The 25999-nt window shown below is 45.4% G+C and overlaps 1 protein-coding gene across 6 annotated transcripts in view; it reads right to left on the bottom strand.

Annotated features, from left to right (window-relative positions):
* Window positions 1-25999, bottom strand: part of PLXNA4 (plexin A4) — a 431262-nt gene that overhangs the window by 72038 nt on the left and 333225 nt on the right. For all 6 annotated transcript variants that reach the window (XM_072864978.1, XM_072865153.1, XM_072865238.1 and 3 more), the window contains 3 exons: window positions 17217-17417; window positions 9048-9144; window positions 5532-5722 (listed from right to left, as the gene is read on the bottom strand). In XM_072864978.1, coding sequence (XP_072721079.1) covers window positions 5532-5722; window positions 9048-9144; window positions 17217-17417 — 489 coding nt within the window. The remainder of the gene's footprint in view (window positions 1-5531; window positions 5723-9047; window positions 9145-17216; window positions 17418-25999) is intronic.

Genomic DNA, 25999 nt, shown 5'->3' with positions numbered 1-25999 from the left:
CAGCATCCTCTCAGGTGAAAGAAGAGGCAATATCAGGTCTCTTTGTGACTGCTAGGGACACTCATAATTATGAATGCTGAAAAACTGAGGGAACAAGCCTACTCTAGATACATCACTCGGTCCAGCTCCCTTGCAAATATATATCACACATGCCCCAAACTCAGAGTATAGAAAATTCTGCCCCAGATCTCATTTACTCTCTTTTAACTACTTGCAAAACATCCAGAGATGAGTAGGAGATGTTTTCTAGGTAGGAGCAGGGGTTTCTGGTGGTGCAGCTGAGCTCTGCACTTTATAGACATGAGCCATGGAAAGGCAGGAGAGGGGCACAGTGGAAAGAAATGGGAGAAAGAAAAAGAAAAGGACCCAAATGGCTTCAGTCAGTCACTTTAAATCCCAAATTCCCAGCCCGAAGCACATGGAGTTTTTGATCTGTTCTGGAGGTAGGTATTGGTCATGAATCACAAACTCAACTAAAAATGTCCACCTGAAAAAAACAGCCAAGACACAACAGAAACAGCATGTCGGATTAGGTACGGAGTAGGTGGACGGTAACTGAGACAGCAGCAGTTGCTGTGTGCCAACATGTATTTCTGAAAGAGCTCCAGCTGCCCTCACAGGAGAGCTGGGGCCAGGGGAAGGGCAGGCATGGGAGCATGGACAGCTTATTTGTGGGGTGGGAGGCCCCTGAGCCCCAGCATGAGATGCGTGGCTATGCCAACCATCTTGGTGCCTGGTGGCATAATGTTTGCATCCCATTCTGGACCTTCACCAGACCCTACCAGGGGTAGGATCACTGTGTCTTGCTCAGCAGAGGCTGTGTTGGGCAGCAGAGCCAAAGCACCACCCAAACTCCAAAGCTTACCTTTCCCTCCCATTGCAGAGCTTCACCCTACACCCAGAGCTGTCTGTCTCTGTGCAATATTTCTGGCCCATGCAAAGGGGGTGTACACATGGGAAAGCATTCTGCATCACATCCATCACCCTTGTTCAGAGCCAGCTGGAAATTAGCATTGGAGTTGTCTCCTCAACATTGAAACAACACAGAAATCATGGGGCTGGCCCTTAATTATCTCAGTTCTGCCCTTCCAATTATTCACCATGCCCAACTGCTTTGCCATACAACTGGCTAGTTGAAAGGGGCTTCAAATGTTGCTTTCAAAGGGTATTCCCTGCTGTCCATTCAGTATGCCATAGCTGCCATCTGCTAGCATTGGCAAGGCACTCTCTGCAGTGAGGAAGGGGGAATTCCCTGTCTGAGGTCCGTACCCGCTGGCCGATGGCTCTGCCAACTGGGAATTCAGGGCTGGCAGCTAGACCCTTGCGTAGCAGTCGGACTAGCAGGGAAAGTCGAGGCACTGGCACGAGCAGGGCTGCTCTTGACCGCTTCCCAGCGTTGAGTCTGGCACCAGGGTTAGCCTAATTTCCACCCAGAGGCCAATTTTTAGAAAGTCCATCTTTAATAAAAAGAAAGAGACCCTGGCACCTTTAGGGGATATTTTATTTTAGGTTATTTAATTTTAGGTGCTGTGAACCACCTCCTGAATGAGTGTGTCTCTGCTCTGAGTATACAGGGAACCGACAGAGGTTAACAAATTAATAGCACAGATGATCACAGAGAAGTGCTTGGACCTGTAGGGTTGTGTAACGTAGGCAGAACCTCTGCAGCACAAGATCTCTGCAGCAGCCTGGTCTCAGGTCCAAAAACCAGACAAACACCACTTGAGCCAACAAAATCAGAACCATGGCTGGCTTATTCCTACTCCAAAATTCAACAAGATACTTAAGTCCTTAAAAAGAAAATAGCACAACATTTATGAATCTGACAGGTGAACTGATTATTTGGATTGGCTGGGGATTTGACCTTTGGATGGTCTGTGGTGATGAGATTGATAGACAAGTAGAAAATGGATAAAAAGAGAAAGAAAGAGAGAGGCATTTGTGGTTATTTTCCAGGAAATGAGAGAAATTTCTTAAAAAATGAGAATGAAAATGAAATTTCTATTCCAGGAGAAACCAATATTGATTGTCTCAGTTGGGGACTCAACATTGAAAACTTGAACTATTTTCCAAAAACTCCAAAATATTTTTATTCTGAATCATTAATAAATATCTATTCAAACAAAGTTTTCTGTTTTAAATACTTATTTTTCTGACGTCAGTTAATCCTCTCCTGATAAAACACTGTATGAATGATGCTGGAAGGCTAGAATATATCACCATACCAAATGCAATCTAATATGTACTCAAAATGAAAAAAAAAAAGATAAACTAAAATTCCCATATTTTATTTTATTTCCTTATGTATTAGACACATTTTTTAGGAGAACTGAGTTCCCCATGGAATATTTTGGTTTTGTGTTGTGGTATTAAACTTGTCATCAAATGGTTTTTACTTGTTCTAGTAAGGTAGGTGTCTAGTAAGCTAGGTCTGTGGTTAATTAGGGCTCACCTATGCTTGAAAGAGCCTGCTAGCATGAGCAGTACATCTCATAGCAGGTCAAAAGAGCATTTTTTTTTCTCATATGACTAATGTCATTCCCCTGAATAAAAGAAGGTGTAGTGGTGAAAAGGAATGTCTTGCTAGAAAAGTCCTTTTCTTTATAAGTAGGGGTGAGTTTGAGACAAAAGCTTCACTGCAGAAGCCACAAAAAATTCGGTGGAAACGTTAGCATCCTCCTTCCATCTCTGTCTAAAGCACGAGATTTTAAAAAATTCTTGCTATGACTCAAAAAGCATCAAAGGAAACTTCTTGTAGTGAAGCCAGAACAGCACCTCTGAACCCCTCCCTGTGTGATTTTTAATTTGTAAAGGCCAGCTTCAAAACCCACTTATTTCCTTAAAACAGGATGGCCTGGGATTCTCCCAGGAGCATGTGGGAGATTTCTTAACCCCAACTCATCACACTCCCACAGATACGTACAAGAAGAAGATGTTACTGCGCTGTTTTCACAGTGAGAGAGAAGGAGCCTGTTCCTATCACAGGTGCAAAAATGTGGACCAAGAACTGTCAGTTTTGGAGAGGAAATTGCAGGCAGGGAAACAAAAGCTGCCAGGAAGCCTTAGCTTTCTCTCAAAGACCCAGAGCTGCAACACTGCATCGCAATTTACGCCTTCTGCTCATATCAGCCTAATGCTGCAGCTTGTCACTCTTAAAGGAGGTTTTGTGGCTCAGCGAGTCTGTAAATCCTTTAATTTCACTGAGTGGCAATATAAATGCAAGAGCTAGTAAATAAGTACAGGTTATGGGAAGCTGTGTGCTGGCGCGTGTGTGTGCCTGTGCAAGTGTGAGTACACGTGTTGTTTCTCCTCCTTTGCCTGCACAGATACTGCCCTGGCTCCTCGCCAGAATATGCATGCTCTTACCAATGGCTCCAGACCTACCATTAGCTGCAATATATATCCAGTCACTTGAGATTACTTCCATGCTAATGGCTCAGAAAAAGACTTTCCAAGAGCTACTTATGATTGCACCAGACAGTTGGAATATTTCATGAGCAAATATTGCAATGATCTCTTCGAGCTTTGGGAGCTGTTGGAGGAAATGCCAGCAGAATTAGAAGTACGTCCCTTCTGGAACTATAGGGTGGAGAGTAAGTTCTTTGCACTTCATAAAGAGACTGTAGATGCAGGGTTGGGGTCAAAGCATGGCAGAGAAATGTGGATGGACCTTCAGAACATCATACTACCACATGGTCAGGTCTTTGTGTTTTGGACTTCTGCTTTAGTTGGTCATCCATCACCTGCCCAATATCAAATTCTATGAATCTGTGCAAAATTTCTGAATCTTTTCCAGGATTTGAGAATCTGAAAAGATTCAAAAAAGGTTTCATCCATCCCCCTATAATTTTCAAGGTCTCAAAGCTGAACTTTCAGAAGTAGCTGCTCATTCTGACTGTCTCTGGGTTTGGTTTCACAGCTTCAGGTGGTTCAGGTGGGCTCAAAATTACCAGCCTCAGATAAATCCAAGTGCAGTGGAGGCCTCCACCTTGGAAATATCAGGATGAGCCTGGCAATCCAGCAGTCCAACTGAGTCAGTACTTTGGGGACTAATGGATGGCAGGACGATGGATTGACTCACAGTAAGAGAGGCTCCTTTCAATGGCATCTGGGAAAACCAGATTCTATCCAGCCTTTACTATCACAAAACTTTCACACACGGACATTGGTTTAGGACTCATCCATGGCACCCACATTTTTTGACTCTCAACTGAATACAATTGAAAAAGCCTTTCTTGCTTTCTAGGAAACTAACCCACCTAATGTTTCATATTAAACACAACCATGGAAGCTGGATTTTCCTCCTTTGCATTTCCCTTTCTCTTCCTGTCTCACTTTCCTCCTTATTTTTTTCATTCGCAGAATAAGGCCCTAGCCACCCTGAAAGCGTACTCATGTTAACAAAGGCACGGTGACTGAGAAATGCTTAAGGCAGGAGACAGTTGGTAAGGATGTAAGCCTCATCATCAAGGCTCAGATCTGTCCTGCTGCCTGCCCTGTGACCCTGAAAATGGTGCCCATCATTATAGCAAAGGCATCCTAAGACAGGAGACAAAAATCACTTTAGACTGGAGGCCTGATTTCCCTCCCTTGCCTTCTTTCCCTTTCTCTACTCCCTCTCTCTATGCTTTTCCTATTCTCTTATCTCCCTTTTGTACCTTTGCACCAGCTCTTCCTTTGGCTCAGTCAACACATTAAATAGAAACCTTCTAAAGAACACGGTTAAGCTGCAGATCGTTCCCCCCAGCCTTGCCCTCATTCTCTCTTTATCACTTAATAGCAGAGTTCCAGGCTTCATTTAGTCAAGGCTTGATCCTGCCTCCTCCTTGAGCCTTCAAAGGGGGAAAGCTGACAATTGTACTGGGCTTTGTTTGCTCTATGGGGACTGTTTTCACCATGCAGTCAGCCAGGCAAACAGAAGACCGTTACTCTGCTGGAGTCAGTGGAGTCTTATTTTTTTCTGGGCATTTACTTGGTCCACGTCATGCTATTGGGAAATACAACCTGTCCTCTTCCTTGACCTTCTGTCAGCAAAGCTCAAAACACTCTGGGATCACTCAATATCTCCTTCTCAACCAGTCTGACCAGAGAGGCTGTTTCAAGAGACGGTTGGGCTCATTTGATTACCTTCACACTGTCCATTTGAGATGCCCCAGAGCATCTTGTCTCACCTTCAGCTGCTCCTAAAGGCTTCATGTCACATCTGCCAGCTCTGTGTGGGCAGGTTGGATGCTCCGGTGTTCTTCAGATTACACTAGCAGACTGCGTTTGTGCAACTGATTCATGTCCACATTGACTACGGTGGGAACTCTGACACACTGCTCACCCCTATGTTGTAGACACCTGAAGTTGTGTGCCTACCTTTGAAGGCCATCATGGCCTCCCATCCCCAAGGTTGCCCGGGGTTTTGCCTGACCCAGCAGAGCTCAGCCCTGACCTTCCCCTCACCAACACAAAGACAAATCAGGAAAGTAAACCAAGGCAAGGGTACAAGAGGAAATACCCCAGCTTCTTGCACATCCATGACTTACATCCGTGATCTTGGGGTTCGTGCATTTGCCCTTGGTGCTGGACAACTCCAGCCACTGGCTGTCGTGGGCCGGGCAGTGCTGCTTCAGCGTGCACTGGTTCTGCCCCTCGCACCAGCCACACTCGAAGTCCGGGTCAGCTTTCAGGCACAATCCGCAGCTGTCCCGCATGGCCCCGCACTTGTACAGGTGAACTAGAGGGACAGAAAAACAGAGAAGACCTGAGAGATGCAGACAGCATGGGAGAGTGGTGGGATGTCAGAGGACAGAATGAAGAGCAAGAGAGGGGAAAGCGTTCTGGGCTGCTTGTCACAGAGGCAGGATGGGACCTCTCCAGTGGGGGGTAAATAATGGGGGAAAAAATGTTTACATCCTTCTTGAAATAAACTGCACTTGTCAGAGTTCATAACCCATGAAAGATCTTTTTGGAAGCTGAGAGCAGAAGGAAGGATGCTATCTGCAGTAGGGTGATGGTCTGCAAGCAGCAGAAGGCTGGGGGGGGAAACGTTGTTGGGCAGTGTCTTGGCCTCAGTCCCTTCCTTTTTCAGAGACCGTCTGAATGTCATACAGTGTCCCCTATAACCAGTCTCAGACTCATCTCTTCATCCTAAAATAGTTTTCTAGACTTGGTCTACCCACAACTTAAACTTGGGGATTTGCCTGGCGTGAAACTACCCAGAACTGGGTGCTAAGGTAATGTCACTCAGGTTTCCCCCTCAACAGAAATCCTAAGAGATAACAGTAAATCCACAACAGTTTGCTATGAGGCTGAATCCAGGGATTCACAATCAGCCTTTCCTGCTTCTTCTGCTCCAGAAATTCAGTCTGCTTTACACTTTGAAGTACTAAGTTGATCCTACTCTAATACAGACAGCAATGATTAATGCTTAGCTCCATCTTGGGTGGCTAAGTGATTAGAAGCAGTCAAAGTTTTCTCCAAATAAAGCCTAAAAATGTTGCACTCCTCCTATGAAATAAGATCATGTTATTTATCCTTATTTTACAGATGCGTAAACTGAGGCCTGGGTTGCACAGGGGGCTGATAGCAAGAGTCTCCTCCCTGAAGATGAAGATGGCAGAATTGAGGCTTTCGGACTTGCTTTGTTTCTGTATTTGTGGGCATGTTGGTGGATTTCTTTATAAGATGGGGGATTTTCCCTTCATGCTTCTGTCTTGCTGTGTCATTAGGTGACTAAAGTCTTGTCTGTGATTATTACTATACACAATCCCAAAGCTCAAAGGCTGAAAAGCCCTGGCTGTCTCTTCATACCTGCACCCCAGAAGTCAGCAAGTATTGACCAATGCAAGGAAAAGCTCAAAAACTTTTTATTTCTCCAGGTTGGGTGCAAGAAAAGTTTGCAAAACAGCTGTCAGTCACAGTGTGCTACAGGCCTCTTGGGACAGAGCCCTTTCTTTAATTTTCTGTTAGATTTCCTCAGATTTGCTGAGTCGCTTTGCTTGCAGTGAGTATCTCTGCAGGCACTTCAGTAGGCTTGGTTTAGTTTGACTTTTCAGCCTACCAGTCCAGCCCATATGATGCTGGCTATGAAAGCAGTGGCATCTTGGTTGCTTGAAGGCAGTGTATTGGCTGGTTAGAAAGGCACTGGGTCTAATCCTGCTTCTGCCTCTCCCTCTCAGTTTTCCAGAGAAAAAGGTCTGCTTGTTTGCAGCGCTGTCCAAAGCCCTGCTAGCGTTCTGTGTTTGTTTGTAGCCACTACATTTATGCGAGCAAATAAAGCTCTCTGTGTCCTCAAGAGCATGTGGTATGCCTCCATGTGGTGTATCCATGTGCACATGCCTAAGCTCTCCTCCTGACCCAAAACATGATGGTATCATCCAAACTACTCATTTGGGATAGCCATCAGCCAGAGCCACTTCCCAAAGTTTTCATAGTCATTACTTACAACCTTTTGGGTTTGAATAACCCAATAACTGTGCTAAAGACTAAGCACCACAGATGTTTCTTGAGTTCACCCCCTGGCATGGTTTACGTTACCAGCACAGACATGCCTAAAGACACAATCATCATGGTTGTGAGATTGATTTTACTCCTACATCACCTAGGACAGCTCAGTACTGCCCAAAAAACTGTTCACACTCTTGAAGTGGACCATATTGCATCAGGAATGCTTAGGCTATAACGGTAGCAGAAAACTAAGCAGGACTGGGACAAATGCCCAAACACTGACCTCCAACCCACACTGTTAAAGGCTAGCACAGTCCATGGCACTGTTTGGGCCCATGAAAATTAGCACTGTCCTGGCAATGCCTTGGCACAGCTTGGAGAGCAGGAGAGAGGGCAGACAGCTTCAGCATGAAGAGAGGTTGGCAATGTGAACATGGGCTGTGCCACGCTGCTGGATGCCAGGGCTAGACAAGGGTCTCCAGCCTGTTGTGTTTACTGAGTGGATTTAACCTTCAAGAGCCACGGTTTTGGAGAGGACAGTGCAGGACGTTTTGCATTCAGACTGGCTATTTGAACCTGCTGGCTATTCAAGCCAGCAGAGAAAGACATCACAGAGGTGGGTGCAGGGGGAGAAGGACTGGAAGGGGTCATGCTGTGGGAAGAAGAGTTGCCTTCTGTATTGCTCTCCAGCTTCAATGTGGTGTTGGTGGAAACCTCACCCACCACCCCTCAGCATGAAGGTGGATGTGAAATGGTGTGAGAGGAGCATGGGACTACCTGATGGGGAGAGATGGAGTGGAAGAAAATGTGGAAAGTGTCCAAGAAAAGAGAAGGTAAAGCAAGGGAGGTAGAAATTTCTGAGAGGTGGTGATGTGAGGAGAGAGTCTGCAGGTCTGAGCCATAAATGCAGAGCAGCTGAGAGGAGAGGTTGCTTGGGGGAAAGGCTTCAGGGTGGCTGAGAGTGATGGACAAGAAGGAAGAAAAAGATGTGAATGGACCATCCATCTCCAGCAAAAATGCCTGCCTCAGGGTCGTGGCTGGATGTGCAATATCCCTCTGTGAGGGGCACAGCAATCCTGCGGCTTCGGTGGTAGTTAAACAGAGCCAGGCTCTGGGCAGGAGGTGGTTTACAGTCCTTTGCCATTATCATTTTATTTTGTTCAGACTTTTCCCACTGGCGAGCTGCAGCCTTTCTCCTCCCCCTCTCCCTTCCCCTGTTCATTATTACAGTGCCTCTGAGCAGAGAGCACCCGATCTCCTGGCATGTTAACCTGAAGAGCATCACCGCAGGAGAAATAAAGAGGGGGAGAAAGCTGGAGAAGGAGGGGCATAAAACAAGACAGAAAAATGTGGGGAGAAGCAGGAAGCAAAGATGAAGAAGGAAGAGGGAAAGCAAGACAAGCGGGAGGGAGAGTCATATTTCTCAGGTGCAAAGAGAAGAGTATGGGGGAGGGAATACAAAGCACACAAAAAATTGGTAATTTGCAGAGTGCAGAGAACAAGTATGCACCAGACAGCACGGGGAGCTGGTGGCAGCTTTGTTAAGTGTAGGGAGCGATGCGGCCCGTTGCTAAGGTTACCGCTTCCAAGGACAAGTTGAAATAACTCTTTACCTTTGTTCTGTGCTGGGTTGTCAATGTTGAAATTCCCGTTCCACACGACCGTCAGCTCCACTGGCAGGCTGTTAATCTCCATGCCTTCATAGGAATACTAGAAGTGGGAGAAGAAAAACAAAAAAAAAAAAACAAACCCAGACTTACATGGTGCCCAGAAGTGGAGAGGGGTTGGGACAAGGCAAGAGGTGGTGCTGCAAGTTGTGAACAAGAGAAATGGAGCTGTTAGCCACCTCTCTAATCACCATTACCTGCCAGAAAGCCACGGGATACTCTCAAAGTTGTGGTTCTCAATAGAGCAAGCCGTGCCCCTCTCAATAGCTTGCTTAGCCTCTACGTGAATATTCCATAATTTAAGCATATTTGCATGTGATGGGGCTTATCTTGGAAATCTACCTTCTAGGTGTTGAACACAGCTCTGAATAATATTTTGCCAACTCCTATGTGCGCCTCTAAGATGTACGTTATGCATTGTGGGTCTACCATCCAAATATACCTCTGCTGTGTACTCCATAGATGCTGAGCGTATATGTAAGGTTATCTACACTACTGATATTTTGAAGAACTCTTGGAAGCTGAGTGAGGTCTCAGAAAGCACGCAACAGGCATATCATGGAAATACCTTAAAAAAGGGGAAAATGGAAGTTTTGTGTAATTATAGACCTGTCATCCTAACTTGGCTTCCCAGAAAGAAAGTACATCAAATTATTAAACAATCAATTTATAAGCACCTGCAAGATGATAAGGTGATAAAAATCAGCCAGCATAGATTTGTCAAGAACAAATTGTGTCAACCCAATCTAATTTCCTTTTTTGACAGGCTTAATGGCTTTGTGGATAAAGGGGAGGCAGCAGATGTGATTTATCTTGATTTCAGTAGAGTATTTGCTACTGTCCTACAGGAGATTCCCATAAACAAACTAGGGAAATATGATCTAAAAGAAGCCACCATAAGGCATATGCAAAACTGCCAAAAAAAAAAAAGAAAAGAAATTAAATAATTCAGTGTCAGGCTGGGAGGGTGTTTCAAATGGAGTATTGTCCTGGGTCTGGCATTATTCAGTATTTCCACTACTGACTCAGGTGATGATAGACTACAGATTTAATGAATGACACTGCTGTGGGAAAGGGTGCAAGAACATCCGAAAGCAGGGTTAAGAATTCAAAACAAACTTGACAAATTGTAGAAGCAGGCCAACATCAACAAACTGAAATTCAATACAGGCAAGTACCGAGTATTCTTCAGTAGGAGGAATCAATGCAAACAAATATGAAACTGGAGTGAATGGCCAGTGCTGCAGGAAAAGGTCTGGGGACTACTGAAGATCACAAACAGACTGTGAATCAACAATGCCATATTGCTGCCAAAAAAACAAGCAAATCTTATTTGGGGATGCACTAAGAGTTTGTTACATACGTAAGCCCCAGGGGGCAATTATTTTTCCCTATTCGGAACAAGAAAGGCTTCAGCTGGAGTAGGGGGTATCCAGTGTTCAGCAAATATGTATTAAGAAAGCCATAGAAATCTTCTGAGACAGTTGGACGGACTTAAACAAACACTTTTCAGGCACAGTCAGGTACACAGATCTGGCCTTAATGAAGGAAATAGAAGCTGATCTCTGGGGGCCCTCTCCACTCTGAGAGCTCTCTGACACATGGTGCTTAGCGTATTTTTGCAGCTAGATTTTGGTTTATCATAAGCCAGTTCACACAAGGTTCACCCAGTTGCCCATCAGATGCCACTGCCCACCTCCATCAACAGCTTCCATCCAACGCTTCACCAAAAGGCAAAAAGCCTTGTAATGGGAGAGGAGATGGTTGCTTAAAGGACAGAATGGGAACAAGGCAAGAAGGGGAGAGACATTACATGTCTGCTCCTATTACTGACCAGAGCGTACATAAGGATTTACCCTCCTGAGATCAGGAATATCCCACTGCACTGGGATCTATAGCGGGACAAACTCCCACTTTTAAAGAAAAAGGCGTTTTCCCCACTAAAGATTAAATACAATTCAATAAGCTGTCTGGTTTGGATGGGTACGTCTTAGAGACCACTAAAGAGTTCCCCATCACTTAAAGTCTCAACGTGGTTTTCCACAGAGATGCCAAAGCTCTGAGCCTTTAGAGGTAGGTTTTTCTGTGTCCATTAATTGCCATATAATTGCAGAGTAAATCATATATGGTGTTTTCTGTCCATTACGGCAGAGTGAGTTGCATGGTAATTTCTCTTTGGACAAACTAAATACTATTAGCTACTAATCTGCAAGACCCTGTGATTACGAGGTAGTTGTAGGGTATTTATGGGTATAAGTTTTGTGGTTACCATGGAAGTAAAGAGCAGCCTCAGGTTAGCAGAGCCCTTTGCAATAGGGCTGTACCCGCCACTCTCATTCAGTATTAGCATTTTTATGACACTCCTTGGTGTCACTGCCAGAAAGATGCAAGATGATGCAGAGCCACTTGGACTCACAACACTGGCTTTTCACAGCTTTTTGGAGCCAGGAGCAAGGATGGGGAGACAGGAGTGGGAAGGAGAGTGCCTGAAAAATAGAGAATAATTAATCTTCTGCCACTCAGGAGCTTTGCAAATGCCTGCTTTGCACAGTACTTTGCAAATGCTGATTGGGAATGGGAAAGAGCACATATACAGAACCACTGGTCACCCTTAAGTCAGAATTTGAGTCTGTAGGTGCCTGAGAAAGCGCTACTTTCTGCCTCAGCAGAGCATCATGCATGTGTGTTGGGATTTAGCTGTTAGCAGAACCTAGACAGAGCTGCCAAGGGACAGGCAGCTGGTGTCCCCCAGAGCCTTTCATCCCACTGAGGATCCGAGCGCCAGCAGCAGGAGCCCAGCCGGGATTTTAGATCTTATCTGTCTGCGGCACCGGGGGCAAACACATATTAGACTTGTTAACTCAGCAGACTTGATCCAGAACTGGAAATGGATGCGAGGGAATAAACAACAGGATCCCCATGGAAGAGCTCCAAGGATGAAGCCAGCTGGGGACTGGAGCAAGGATGCTCACGCTGCCATGCCCGGCCTGCTCAGACAGCTCGTGGGCTGCACGGCAGCGAAACAGAGCAATTTGCAAAGTAACAGTGAGTAAATGCTCTGTCCTCTTCAGACCACAGGAGCTGCTAACTCATTGTGACCCCTGTTCAAAGCCCACTGAACTCAATAAGAGTCTTTGAAAAGGATTCGCTCAGCTGTAACAATAAGATGGAAATATGTTTCAGAGAAGAAAAAAGGGATGACGTATTGATCCCCAGGACTAACAAGAGAGCTTCCCAAATACTCCTGCTACAAGCATTCATACCATTAGGGCTTGTATGTATACATTGCTCTGCACAACTTTCTCCAGCACAGGCAAAACTGCTGAAAAGATGTGAACCTGACCCCTAAGTCTGCAAAATCTGGATTCCCACCATGCAAATCAAATCAAAGCAGAAAATTATGGGCAATTTAAAGGCCCAAACTGAGAAAGAGAGGCTGCCCTTCGAGAAAGGCAGACTGGGTCTCATCAGGAAATGCCAAAAAGCTGCTAGAAGGAGCTGTTGTAATTCACAGGAACAGCACAGTGTGTTTTGAACTCCCAGGTACAAGCTCTTTGCCTCTTAAAATCTTCACTAGTATCAGATACTCCTGCAACATGGGCTGAGCCCATCACATCACTTAGCCATTTTGCCATGTTGTTAGCGGTTTAACATATTGTACTCAAGCTACTGTAAACACATTGACTGTTTGTCTCATAGAAGTTCACTGTCCTCGGACCGAGAGAATGGTTGCAAAATCACAGCTATCAGTTCTACAACAGCTATGCAAACGTTAGCTGCCTTCATGGAAAGACTTTGCATTTCGGAAATCTGCAAATTCCTGATGCTTTTGGGCATCCTGTTACTACAGGCACCCTGCATTAGAGGAACTCAGCTTCACAGACCTCTGAGCCGTGCAGTTTGTGCAAATCCATAGCCATGCTTGACCTCTTGCTGCATCTTGTTGGGATGCTGTATTACGAGGTGAAGCCCTTTGACAGTTTGGCTTGGGCACACTTAGGATGATAAACCAAGAGCGGTTACATGATGTTTCCCCCTTGTACCTCGAGTATGTCCAATAGCAGGGAAACATCTGCAGACAAACATCATTTTAATAGTATTTTAGTGTTAGTCTGTTTTCCCTGACAGCACAAAAACCTACCCTTGTGATAGGGCTTGGGCTTGGGGATTGATTCCTGTACCTGGCTCTGTCACCAACCCCTTGTGTGATCCTGTGCAAATAATTTAATCCCTCTTTGCATCAATTTTCCAGCCATAAACTGTAGGCAGAAAACTTCTTAACCATAGCCATCCTGTCTCCTTGGACTCTGCTTCCCAGAGCTGGGACTGAATTTTTATGTCTAGGTATCACCCAAGACAATAAGCTCACATCATGATTGGAGTTTCTCTGTGATATTTGAATGCAGATAAATAATAATAATAATAATGCATCATAATAATAGGGAAGTGTATGTATGGCTCACAGCCCTGTGCTCGTCTTCCTTTGGCCACCCATAAGTGTGTTTTCCCACGATTTCTGTAAATAACTCCTCATTTTTTCCCAGATTTGGGGATTTTTTTATCACTCCATCCACTGTGTGAGCCACAGCACAGACTCAAATGCCTCTGAGATCTTCTGCTCAAGTGCAATGATGTGATAAATATAACATATTTGTTTTTCCTGTCCCTAAGTTACACAGCACTTTCAGCTGTACCATCTTGGGTCTCACAACACACAGACCTGTGAAGGACTTGAAGCAAATTATCAGCAGGGATTTCGCTGCTAGAAATCAGTGTGTGCTGCCTGTGTGTGTGCCAAGGCCAGGCAGTGGGCAGGCTCACACGTAGCAAGAATGTGGACTTAGTCACTGAAGCAGGTAAAGGCAATGATCATGGCATGGTCAGGTGGGCCATCTCTCACCCACCTCCCTATTCCTCATGCCAAAGGCTGCTAATATTGGGCTGATTGCAAGTGTTGGGGATCCCACTGCTTCCCACTGGGGAGATTGCTCTCTGCCCTAATAGATCTAGCAATTTCAGCCATTTCTGCTGATGTTTTTACTTACTTATTTATATGACTCCTTAGCTCTCCTTCTTTTCATTTCCTCCCATCACTCTGTGTCCAGACTGTTGGCAGAGCTATCATAAGTGCAATAAGGAATGGCAGGCAGGGTCTCTCTGAGTGATAATTGTGTGCCTTGGGTGGTGTGATAGAGACAAAGCCCAGAGCTGAGAGTCTCAAACCACTTGACAAGAACAATAATTGTCCCAAAGTGTGCTGCCTGCAGTGACTTATTGCTGTTATCAAATGAAATATCTCCAGGAAAGACAGGGGAGAGACAGAGCTGGCTATTGACTGGACCGAGCACCTAGACACCATCAGTGCTGGATATGACATTACTGACAGACTGTCAGATAGGCTGGTCCCACCTGGGTGTCCTTATAACACCTCTTAACTGAAGTTGGAACCACTTAGATAAGTGCCTGCTTAAGATGGTTCTGATCTCAGCTATACTGATATAAATCCTGAGGGACCAGGCAGTGGAGAGCAGGAGTTAAGGCTTTTTCCCAATCCTATCCTGTGTGAAAGCAGGAAAACTCCTGCATTTTGCAGAAGTTATTCTGCAAGAGCTGAATTTGAGCTTGTCAGTGCCTAGTGTTTGATGGGAAGGGGTAGATCTTGAGGCTTATGAAGGAAAACAAGCCAAGAATGATTGCTTAGTCTAGCATGCATCATCAACAGAAAGATCTGCTGGCAGGATAGCATCCCTTCAGGGACACACCATCATAACACATCCTCCCACCCTCCTTTGGACCTTCTCCAAGCCTGCAATGCAGGTGCTACATTCAGTGTCTCATCCAGCAACTCTGCCGAGTAAAAAACTCTGTCGAAGGGGGCTGATTCAATTTGCAAACAAGCTCATACGGCTATTTCTAAAGCCAGGTCACCCTTGGAACAGAGGCTCATTGTATTCCAGTGGCTCCAGACTGAATGCTAATTCTGGCAGGAAAGGAAATAATCATGATGGAGACATATCTACAGCACTCCTTCCCTATTGTCTGTGTCCTCTGCCACCTGCTCAAACAGAGCCGGGCTTCTCTGTTCCCTTTTTGTATCTGTGTGAATGTTTCTTTCTTTTGTCTGGCTCTCCCTTCCACATCTCTTTCTCTCAGTGTCTGGCAAATTCAGAACAACAATGAAATAACATTTCTCGGGGGGGGGGGGAGTAAATCAAGGAGTCAAAATGCCTTAAAAAGAAGTGGGAAGAAAAGGGAAGAAAAGAAGGAAAAGAGAAGGAAAGAGAAGGAAATAGAGGGAGAGGGAGAGGGAGAGGGAGAGGGAGAGGGAGAGGGAGAGGGAGAGGGAGGGGGAGAGGGAGAGGGAGAGGGAGAGGGAGAGGAGACAGAAAACAGAATAGAAAAGAGTTGAGTTTGTTCCAAAATAAGCCTCTCTCCCTGGAGAAGAGAGAGGTCCACCTGAGCCACCACCAAACATGGGACAGGCATCCTACAGACACCACACAGCAGCAGGGTCGTGGAGTGCTCTGGCATTAGCCTGAGACTCAGCCCTGCCACCCTGCGCAGCTCAGGAGTAGCCTTGAGTGTTCTGGCATCAAAAAAAACCCATTAAAATCAACATGGTGCTGTCGCAGCACTCGGGCATCCCACAAGCAAATGTATCTGGGGAGTCATCCAAGCCCAATTCTCTGGTCCTAGGCACTAACAACTTCTTGGAGCATGCAGGTAGTATGGGAATAGTAACCATTACCTCCCCAAACCAGGCTCATTTGTTGTATACCACAAACTCAGATGCTGAGAGAGACTCTCCAGGACTGCTGCAGCAGTCCCCCACTCAGCCTAACTGTGCTTAAAATCATCCTGAGATACCTGATGCTGATGCCTATGTTTGCCAGAAAATTCATGATTCCACAGAGTGGCTGCTGTCTTCCCTGCTAAGAGTTTTTGGACAGATATATGGACTCTCTCCAGGTCCATATAATACCCTTTAGCCACAAGCTTTCACTATTGTAAAGGAATTTTTTTTTTTTTTTTTAAGTGCAATGCCTTCTTATGTGAAACCTCAAACCTGGATGCTCACAGGCCACTAACCAGTAATGAAAATCAGAGGGAGGGAGAGGGACAAAGGAACAAATACAAGACTGTCATTGGGAAGTTGCTTGTTTGCAACAGATCGTAAAATGTGTGAACTGCCTGTAATCTTCAGCACACTGCTTAATGCAGCAGAATATGTTGTGACGGATTTTAACAAGCGCTGCCTGGCATGGAGTGGCAGAGCTGCAGTGAAGTGGCTAAAGCCTGTAATTAGCTCTTTGAGTAATAAATCATCTCGTAGTAGCAGCAATGAGAATGACTCAAATGCACGTCTGAGAGACATGAATCTCATGGAGAAACCTCCGGAGAAGCAGTGCTAGGAGACCACCACTGCACATATGCATGGGTCCTGGCAGATGCCAGTGTTCGACCCCAAGACCGGCATTGCTGTGGTGACAACACCACCGTGACTCACACAGGCTCCCTGGGAGGGGGGTTACTGGTCCTGCACTGCAGATGGGGAATGGGAGGTGGGCAGAGGCAAAGGGACTAACCAAAGGTCATGCTATGAGCCAATGGCTGGAGGAAGGCTGGACTCAAGCCTTCAGCATCTCGCCCTTCTTTGGACCCATTACATGCTGGCATCCGTCAGACTGTTTATATGGGGTTTTATATGTCCATCATCAAAACCCCACATAATAACCTTAACTCTCAGTGTTGACATTAACACCTGTCTCTTTGGAAACCCTTTTGAATGCACACAAGGATGTGGCACTGTGAGGATATGGGCAGGTTAAGCTGATAATAATGCCTGTGGGTCATGACTAAGGTGCTCCAGCACAGCCAAATGCTGGGATCCAAGGGCAGAAGCAACTACTGTGTGGTGACATCAGATAGCCTAAAGAGCAAAAAGGGCAGTTCGCAAGCTACCATCGAGCCTTTCCTTGACTGTGCCTGGAATTGGGTAGGCAATAATGTAAAAAAGGCTGCAATGCAACCCCAGATCCCATTGGGACAGTACTGTACGCACTCCTGGTTCTCCTTAACCCATGCACCTCTCCCGAGCATGCAGGGCTTGCTCACCGAAGTGTTCTGGCACTGCACGCTGGAGCTGTTGAACCTCAAGGCAGGCACCCGCTGCTCATTGCCCTGGATGTTCAAGATGCACTCGTAGCCTCGCTGGCCTGACTGCGGCTGGGGCAGGTTCTTGGCCTTCAGCGTGATGGGCTTGATCACTTCCACCGGCACCAGGATCTTCTCTGCCTGAAGCAGCTGGGGACAGTCCTAAGGAGAGAGAGAAGGTAAGGTGCCAAGTCAGCACATGGGTTTCCCAGCCCCAGGTGAAGTCCTTTGATGTTTCTCAACCTTCTCACTTCACGCTTCGCTTCAATCAATTACAAAGCCTTTGCATCTCCCTGGGCCTCAGCCTATTACAAGGGTATTCAAGGAGCATTACTGGGAAGGCTCAGATAAACAGGTGAGGAAGGATTTCTTTTACAGACCATCCTTTCCTATTTCCCTTGTTTGCACTACAGACTTTCAACCTTCAGGACCCAAGGAAGCACTCTGGTGCTTTTTAATACCTGCTCCGTTAATCAGGTAGTGCGAAAGCAATCATGTCCCCTCCAGGTACTTAGCCCAGTCACAATGCCATGACATGAGAAGTCAAAAAAGCAAAATCTGAGCATATTTCCTTGCCTCCCCAACAGCCAATGCACCATTATACAAAAGGCACAGCTCCAGCTAGCTCCAGCAAGACATGTTGTAAACTACAGAGTCTGGGCTGTTAAAAAGAGTTTGTTTTGGCTTAGAAGGGGACAGGATATTTATTACAGATGAATCCAGCTCCCAAAAAACAATTGTTACACAATGAGTGGAGATCCCTTGGAAAGGCTTGCCACCATTTCACAAAAGGAGCAATGCTAAGTGGATGTTGCTAATCCAGTGCGTCTTCGTGGGTCCCTCATGCAGGTAGAGGTCTGGGCACCCAAAGCTGCCATGCAGAAGGCTGTATTCAAAGTCTCATTAATTTGCACAGCTTTAGTTAGAGTAGTAATGCACTGCTTCTTCATAGTACAATCAGACAACTGCAAGCTGTCAAATTCATGTATTCTAGGAAGCTATCAACTCTTTAGGAAATTACTGCAGCATTCGCCTGGCTAATCCAAGGCAGTTTGATATAAAACGGGATCCCTTAAAAAAACACTACAACATGCTACAAAACATAAGCATGCCATATGCACAGACCACGCTGTCTTGATCACTTGTGAGTGCCTGACTGTCCCCTCTCTTCAGTTTCTTCAATTCCTAGATGCCAAGAGAAAGCCTGTCCCCTCTTTTTCTTTTCTGCACTGTATCTGGCACACTGCCTGCTCTCTGTAGAACACAACGGTGTCGTGATGGTGCAGCCACCCTGTCCAGTCCAGAGAGCAAAACCGTTTCAGCCTGTCCTGCCCAACGTTAAAGCTAGGTCCAGTCGGTGCAAGCAGAGACAGGGAATTTACATAAAAGGGTTCAAGCTTAATCCGTAGGTGTGGGCAAGGGATGGCAGGAGGCAAATGACTGATCCAGGGCTAGAAAGGAGGGAAAGGGACTGAGAGGCTCAAAAGTGGAATTTATAGCTTATGAAAGCCTGGGAGCTTGTTAGAGCAGATGGTGGAAGCATCTTACTGAAACAAATAGCTTAGGAAGTTAAAGAAATGGGTTAGACGTGTAACATCTGCAGTTACACCAACCAGGAACAGAATTACAAGAGCCATCAGTCATCACACTGTGGGTGTGAGCCGATCCATGGCCAGGGGCAGGAAGAAAATCCAGTAACCACCCAGCGTGTCACTGCAGTGAAGTCTAGAAGCTTTCCTCAGTCCCCAAAGAGGGTCTGTCTGTCCCAGCAAGGATGACAGACTGAAGACCCCTTTGGGGCAACCTGATTTCTCATCTGCACTTATAAGGTGATGCTAATGGTGTAAGTACTTGATAGCTGCTGATGGACTTCAATGGGCTTTGCCCAGGTTAACACCAGAACCAGGAAAGCCAAACACACAGTCATTGGAGTTGGATGGGGGTGAACCATCTTGGGTCTGGTGGCAATTTGTCTGTGCTAATCTGGCACAAGGCCTAGCTTAACATGTGCTACCAAGGACTGAGGCTTAATAGGCCATCATGTTAACCTGGCTGGATGGTGTAAGGATCGGAGGTGGCAAGCCCATGTGGTAGCTTTACCACTGGCAAGCCCATTGATGAGCTTTACCACTGTAATTCTCTGCAGTCTTGGAGATTCTGGTGCTGAACAGCACTTCAACAAGCAGACATGTGTGAGGAGGCTCCAGGAAGCTGAGTATATGAGCGGTGGAAGTTGCCTTATGCCCCATCATGCACAAGACACAGCCAGTGTGGAAAGAGGCTGTGTCTGACCCCCAAGAGTGCTTGAGGAGCTACACCATGTTCCAACACTCTCTGCTCTTGCTGTTGTCCTGTCCCATGATGAAATGTCCCCAGGGAACTACTAATGCTGAAACTCAATGGTTAAAGTGTCATAGAAGTGTTTGTCTTGACAAAAAGGCAAGGCTTGACAGTCTAGAAAGTCTTGTCAACCTTGAGTCCAATGGTCCTACCCTATCAAGGCATACCAGCCTTAAGGCTAGCTGCAGGGTTAAGCATGAGAAAGTGAGGCACAATTTAACTCTGGGTGACTTATACCTATAAAAACCTGGAGGGCAGGGGAAGGAGGTGGTCTAGGCTATATGAGTGAAAGTTTCCAGTTCTGATCACGCCAGCAGATACCATGTGTAAATATAGTTTGGGACTGCATGGCTTCAACACCCCCTGAATCTTCCCCTTCGCCTAACATGTCCTGAGGCCTCTGAATCAGCTCCCTCTCTCTCTCCTGGCATAAGAAAAGACCTTGGCAACGTCTTCATTTTTTTTCCTCCCTAGCTATAGGAGTTGAGAGAGAGATGCATTGGTAGAGTGAATCAGCGGGACAGGAGGATGGGAAAGCCCTATCTGCCGCTGAGCAGCCATTTCCCAAGAGTGGGCATTTTGCTTGATGTCTGTCAAATAGAAAAGCCTCTGAAGGGGGACGGAGGATGGGGGTTGGAGATAGTCCACTATGTTACCTGCAGGCCAATCCCAGCTCTTCAGGCTGGTCTTTCTTGTCTAGCTTTATCCCGTCCCCCTCCACCACTGGTGCTGTAACCTTTCCGATAACACTTGTTTCAAGTTCATTAACAAGCAGTGATTGCGGCAGCCCCAAAACAGGATTCGTTTGCATATAAAAAGCTTTGCAGTGCTGTGAGGAAGTTCATTATAGATAATTGAAGAGGCAAGCGCCATAAAGAGGAAATCCTCCCAATGTGGCTTTATCTGATTGACCTAATGTTCTTTCTAATTGAAACGGGGGGGGGGGGAAAGGCAATTTCATTGGGTGATGTACTGCATAAAACCTCAGAGCTTGGACTAGGCTCTGGGTTCGAATTCAAATGTAGTACTCATTTTGGAGTTTTGGGTGTCTGGTCAGGTTTGTATTTTTGAGGGTAAAACATCAACCTGCTCAGAGCAGACCCTGCAGCAAGACCCAAGCAGAAGGGTCCTTAAAAAAGAGTTATCTTGGGCATTTTCCAGCTGAGGCAGTTTCTCTTCACCCTTCCTCTGCAATGGACATCACCTAGGTTGGAAAAGCACGGTTTTCACATGATGTAGGGGAAACAAAAACATCTACTGCCAACAACTGTACCAAGAAAGGACACAATCCCATCCTTTTTGTCTTTGCTATATAATAAATTAAGCCTTTCCCCTGACTCTAAGGGGAGCTGGTTCAGATTCCAGAGGAGCTAAAATCCAGTTTAATCTGTACCAGGGCAACACATTTGAAAGAGGACTCTTGTTGATTCATTTTGTGTAGCTTCATTCTATTCCTTAAATGCTTTCAAATGAGTCAGTATCTTTAAAACAATATCCTCCACCCTTGCCAATTACTCCTATCAGCAGCGATGCATGCCTCAAATCACCAAATTTTGCCAGTTATCAAGTCAGAGAGCTTTTGCAGTGAAAACACTGCATGAAATGGGCTGTACTCATTGGGTCGATGGTAGTTTAATTTTCTTTATTTATAACTCCTCGTAGAATGCCTGCAAATGTGTTTTGCTGTAGCTTGCGGAAATAATGAAGTCTCAGAAATATGAGAACCCTTTCTCTCCTTTTCTCTCACATATGTGTTATGGCCCTCATCACAGCTATACCTGAGTCCCCAGTGAGAGCCATCATGAGAATTCTGCTAAAGAGGGCAATGAAACCTCACTGAGGCTATGTGGTCTTAGCCCTGAACTAATTAGTTTGGTTCCTTTATGGTGCTTCATACATATATAGTTATGATTTCATGGAGATTTCACCATGCTGTTTTCCTGTATAAGCTGGAGACTGACCAGATACTCTGAGTTATCATCCCCTCCTAGGGATGAAGCATGTAGGGATCTTTCACAGTCTTGTGATATTGCATCTAACCTTATTTTGTTAAGGTTTTCTTCTAACTTTATTTTGTACATTTTCACTTTCTGTTACTGTTTATGGCCAGGATCATGAGCCCAAGTCTCATCAAAGTGTTTTCCATCTTCCAAAAGAAAATGGGTCTGATCTACTTTGAATGGTAGGCATCCTACATGGGAACAGCTAAAACATCCTTGAAGGTTTAATACAATGACCCATCTATCTATCAACAGTGTCCACCTTATATTGGTGTCCCAGTTTACTTGTCTTCCCCTGTGCATCTCTTGTCATCTAGGTCATTCAGGTGAGGGAATCTTTCCTACTTTTCCTTCATACTGCTCCCTCATGATCCCTGGTAGCATTGACTGAATCTCCACTTTCTACAGAAGGAAACTAGAGCTCAGCTATTGCTGACTGCATTGTAGGCATGTTTGGCAAGATAAACTCAACTTTTGGCAATGGATTTTCACCCGTCCTTTCCCAGAAGAGTAGGAGTCATCTCCATTCAGGACCAGACATAGTCAGCACCAACAATTCCTCCACTACTTGCCTCAAAGCATCCGGTTCCCCTTTTCTCCTGCCATCAAAATCCATTTCTTCATCCTCAACTTCAGGGTTTTTTTAAGACTTTCTTTTCAATATCCCTCATTCATCAACCATATTTGTGCTTTATCCAAGCCATCTCGCCTGGAAGGAACATGATCACAAAGTGAATCTAAGTAGGGCCCATAACTTACTCACTCAAGACTTTCGGGACCCCACAAGAAATGATAGTCAGATTGTTATTTACTCACATATTATGTAAATACTATACATCTTTTGTTCATATGCTCTGCTGAGCTGCAATGTACCCTTTTCTCTATGTCCCCTATGGCTTTCTCACCCTCCCACTCTGTACTGTAATCAAGTCAAGAGGGTAAGATTTGAGAGGCAGGGACGGGATCTTTATAATGATATCTAGACCACAGCATCTGGATGCACTGTTAGTTAGATTAGATTAAAAAACATTAAAACCAAAACAGAACAGGGAAAGAGAAAGAATATGAAGGGAAGAAAGGAGAAAAAGGAGAGTGAAAACAGGCAAACAAAAAAACCTCCTTTTTTTTAAAATCATGGACTTTAGAATCAGATTTCACCTGGATAAAAAGCAGGAAAACAGCAAGTTGGCAGATGAGAGGCAGCAGGGACTGCCTGGAATATGTTGCCTGAACTTCTCTCTCACACCTCAGCACGGTCACCCTAGGTCAGGGCTGTGACACCACCCGAGCAAAATCAGACGTTTGTTTAGCAGCTACCCTGTACTGCTGCAAGCAGAGAGCTTCAGGCTCCAGGGCTGACAAGCTTGTTCCTTTGATGAATCACTTTTAAACTCTTGCACAACTTCCCAGCCCCAGGATAATCTGCAGAAGGAAGCACCAAGGAGCTCAGCATTCCCAGTGCAGGAGGGAAAGGGATGAGTTACAGTCCACATTGTGTTTACATTATTACACCACTAATTCTTAGCATCATAAAATTATATTTAAAATTTACACGAACAGTGCCGGGGAACATTATTAGGTTATAAAGTGGAATCAGGTCAATGCTTTTTAGGCAGGATTCCAAGCTCCATAAATTTCTGGATATACTTTCCCCAAATTTACATCGGCACCAGCAGCAATCAAACCAGCTACAAAAAACCTCACCCGGTCAAAGAATTTTTAATGCACCATATATTTTATCTGCACTTCCTAAGTTTACAGTGTTGTTAGTTTGATTGATGGTGTGCTTATTTATTGGCACAGCAAAAGTACTAATACATGAAGAAAATGCTCAAAACTTTAAAGGCAGCTGATGAGGAGAAAGCAACAGGATTTATGGGAAGTGTAAACATCTGCAGAGACAACAAAAGGAATAATTGAGTCCTTGCATCGCTGTCACTTCTGGTGTCTCCTTTCTAGTTAAGAGTCTTCCATGCACTCAGGAGCAAATACCAGCTCCCTTTTGTCAGATATTGCAAGTGATTCTGGTGCCTGGGAAAAGGTGGTTGGCCTGGAGGCTGGTGCTTAGACTGTGGAAGAGATTTGGCCCTGTTTAAGCGTTGTGCACTCTAGCAGTTACATACCTCAATGGTGGCTTGCACAGATCTGTGTACAGATACCACTTCTGGAGGAAGGGAGACCAACAGATCAATAGCAGATCATTAGCTCAGCTGCCATAGCCTCTTGGGTCCTTGGCTTCAGTGTTGCTAAGGCTAGAGAGCGATGAGTGATGCTGATCACCAGAGAGTGGATACTCAAAAAGCAGAAGCTAAATGAAGATAACTAGCCTCCTCTCACATGGCTCACTGCTGAATCCCGTTGATCAGGAGCAAAGTGATTCCCCCAAGGCCATGCAGGCAGTGCTGGCAAATGACCCAGGTCTGCTGAGAGCTGGATCCCGACCTAGAACAATTCTGCTTCTGAAGTCAATCCATACATCTCTGCTGATCAACATTAATGATTTTATCCTCCTTTAATTCTTTATTAATAGTGCCTTTCTCAGCTGGTCCATTATTTCACAAGGATCAAGGTCAGGCTGCCATAATTATCCAAGCACCGCATTTATCCTTTTTAAATAGAGACACAACGTTAGCTTTCTTTCAGCCTTTTGCTGCTTTGACACATGCTCAGAAGGAAAAGTAATGATCTGGAGAGCAGGAGCCTTCTAATCACTGGATGAAGGGAGTGGACTAGTGACAAAAATAGTAGATGATTGTGTCATTAGGTACATCTGCTCAAAGGAGAGGGGCTGCTGGAGACATGCAAGCAGTCTCAGTTCTGGTGTTTCCTGAGTAACTGCCTGGTTTTGAAATCATAAGAAATATGAATGTGTGCATTGAGGAAGGTGGTGTATGTGCAAGAGACAAGATAACCGTGTGTTTACTGGGACAAAGTCTGTAATTTGTTAAAGGAAAACCCTGGTTAGGTAAGACAGCCCTTCAGAATAACACACATAGTAAAACTGGATTGTGCAAGGCCATGGAAGGCATGGGGCAGAGCAGAGGCAGCTTATAAAGCAGTAATTAATTTCTTCTTTAATTATTATTATATAAATCTGCATCCTTCTGCCTAGCCAGCCTTCTGTCCTTCTGTAAGGACTTCCATCTGAAGTTCACAAGACCTTTCATGTATATCAAAGCACTGTACATCCATGCATGGCACCCCATGCATTGAGCATTGCAATAGTACCCCTTACTGCTCATCCATGTGACCGGCATGGTCACCAATGACACCAGCGTGTTGCTCCTCAACAAAGCTGTTTCCTATATATTTGTGCCAACAAATGGGGTTTACACGCATAAGGGACATTCTCCAACCAAGCCTCCCTCAGAAGCGACAGGGAGTCTCATGACAACACTCTCACACGGGGATTTCTGGTGTCTAACAAGGTTTGAGTCCAAGCTGTAGCGTTTCCTTCCTAAGAGAGGACCAAAAGTCTATTTCTCCTGTAAAACTGCCCATTTTTACAAAGTTAGTAGGAACTTGGTATTTTTGAGAGCTCCAGACCTTGGCCCAATTAGGACAAGAATGGCCAACGGGTTCAGAAGTCAACAGAGGAGACAGAATAACAGATGGACCGGAGGTGCTCATGCAGGCCACATTGATGCAATCCTGCTTCCTTCGGAAACCAGGATAGAAGCCCAGACAGTCATAATACTTTAGCTTCCACAGTGGGAAGGTCAGGACAATGATATCATGGCTCTTGTCACCCTCCTCCTCACTGAGATCTGTGACAGCATGAGATAACATCCAGGCCAAAGCAAATGGACTCATGAGCAAAGACAAGGCAGGGAAGGAGGGTCTGGGCTCAGCCTCCTGGACATGCCCCACGCAGGGCAGGAGACACATTCCAGCATTACCTCTTATCTGCAGCTTCAACATCCTGAGAATGTTTCTCCTTGGCCAGGTCCCAAAAGCTCACGTCTCAAAGAAATGAATGAAGCTGATGCTACAATGGAAAAAGCAAAATCTTTCTGCTTCAGAGCCAGGCCACCCCGTGCTAAATCTGAATGGGGCAAATTGTCTTTCCTCTTGAGCAACTACCTTTCCCTCAAATTGCAGGGTGCCACACAGATCTTAGCAGTCCTAACAGATGTCCAGATAGCCAGAAAATCCTGTAGCAACCCGAGGCATCGCAATGGCATTGCACTGAGACAGGCTAACAAAACAGCATAAGCTCTTCCCAAAGTTATTTCAAGGGCGCTGTGTTGGTGGGGACAGATTAATATTACCCTGTTGCATTCTGAGATAACTTCGTCCTGTGGGATAAATAATTTTGCATTACAAAGATGAGCAGCCCAACTGTTATAAGTAACATTTAGCAGGAACACAGTATTGAGTGTCAGATGCTTCTTGCATCTCCAT

Source organism: Ciconia boyciana, chromosome 1, assembly GCF_034638445.1.
Source record: "Ciconia boyciana chromosome 1, ASM3463844v1, whole genome shotgun sequence".
Lineage (NCBI taxonomy): Eukaryota > Metazoa > Chordata > Aves > Ciconiiformes > Ciconiidae > Ciconia > Ciconia boyciana.
This window is presented reverse-complemented; position numbering and strand designations above follow the sequence as displayed.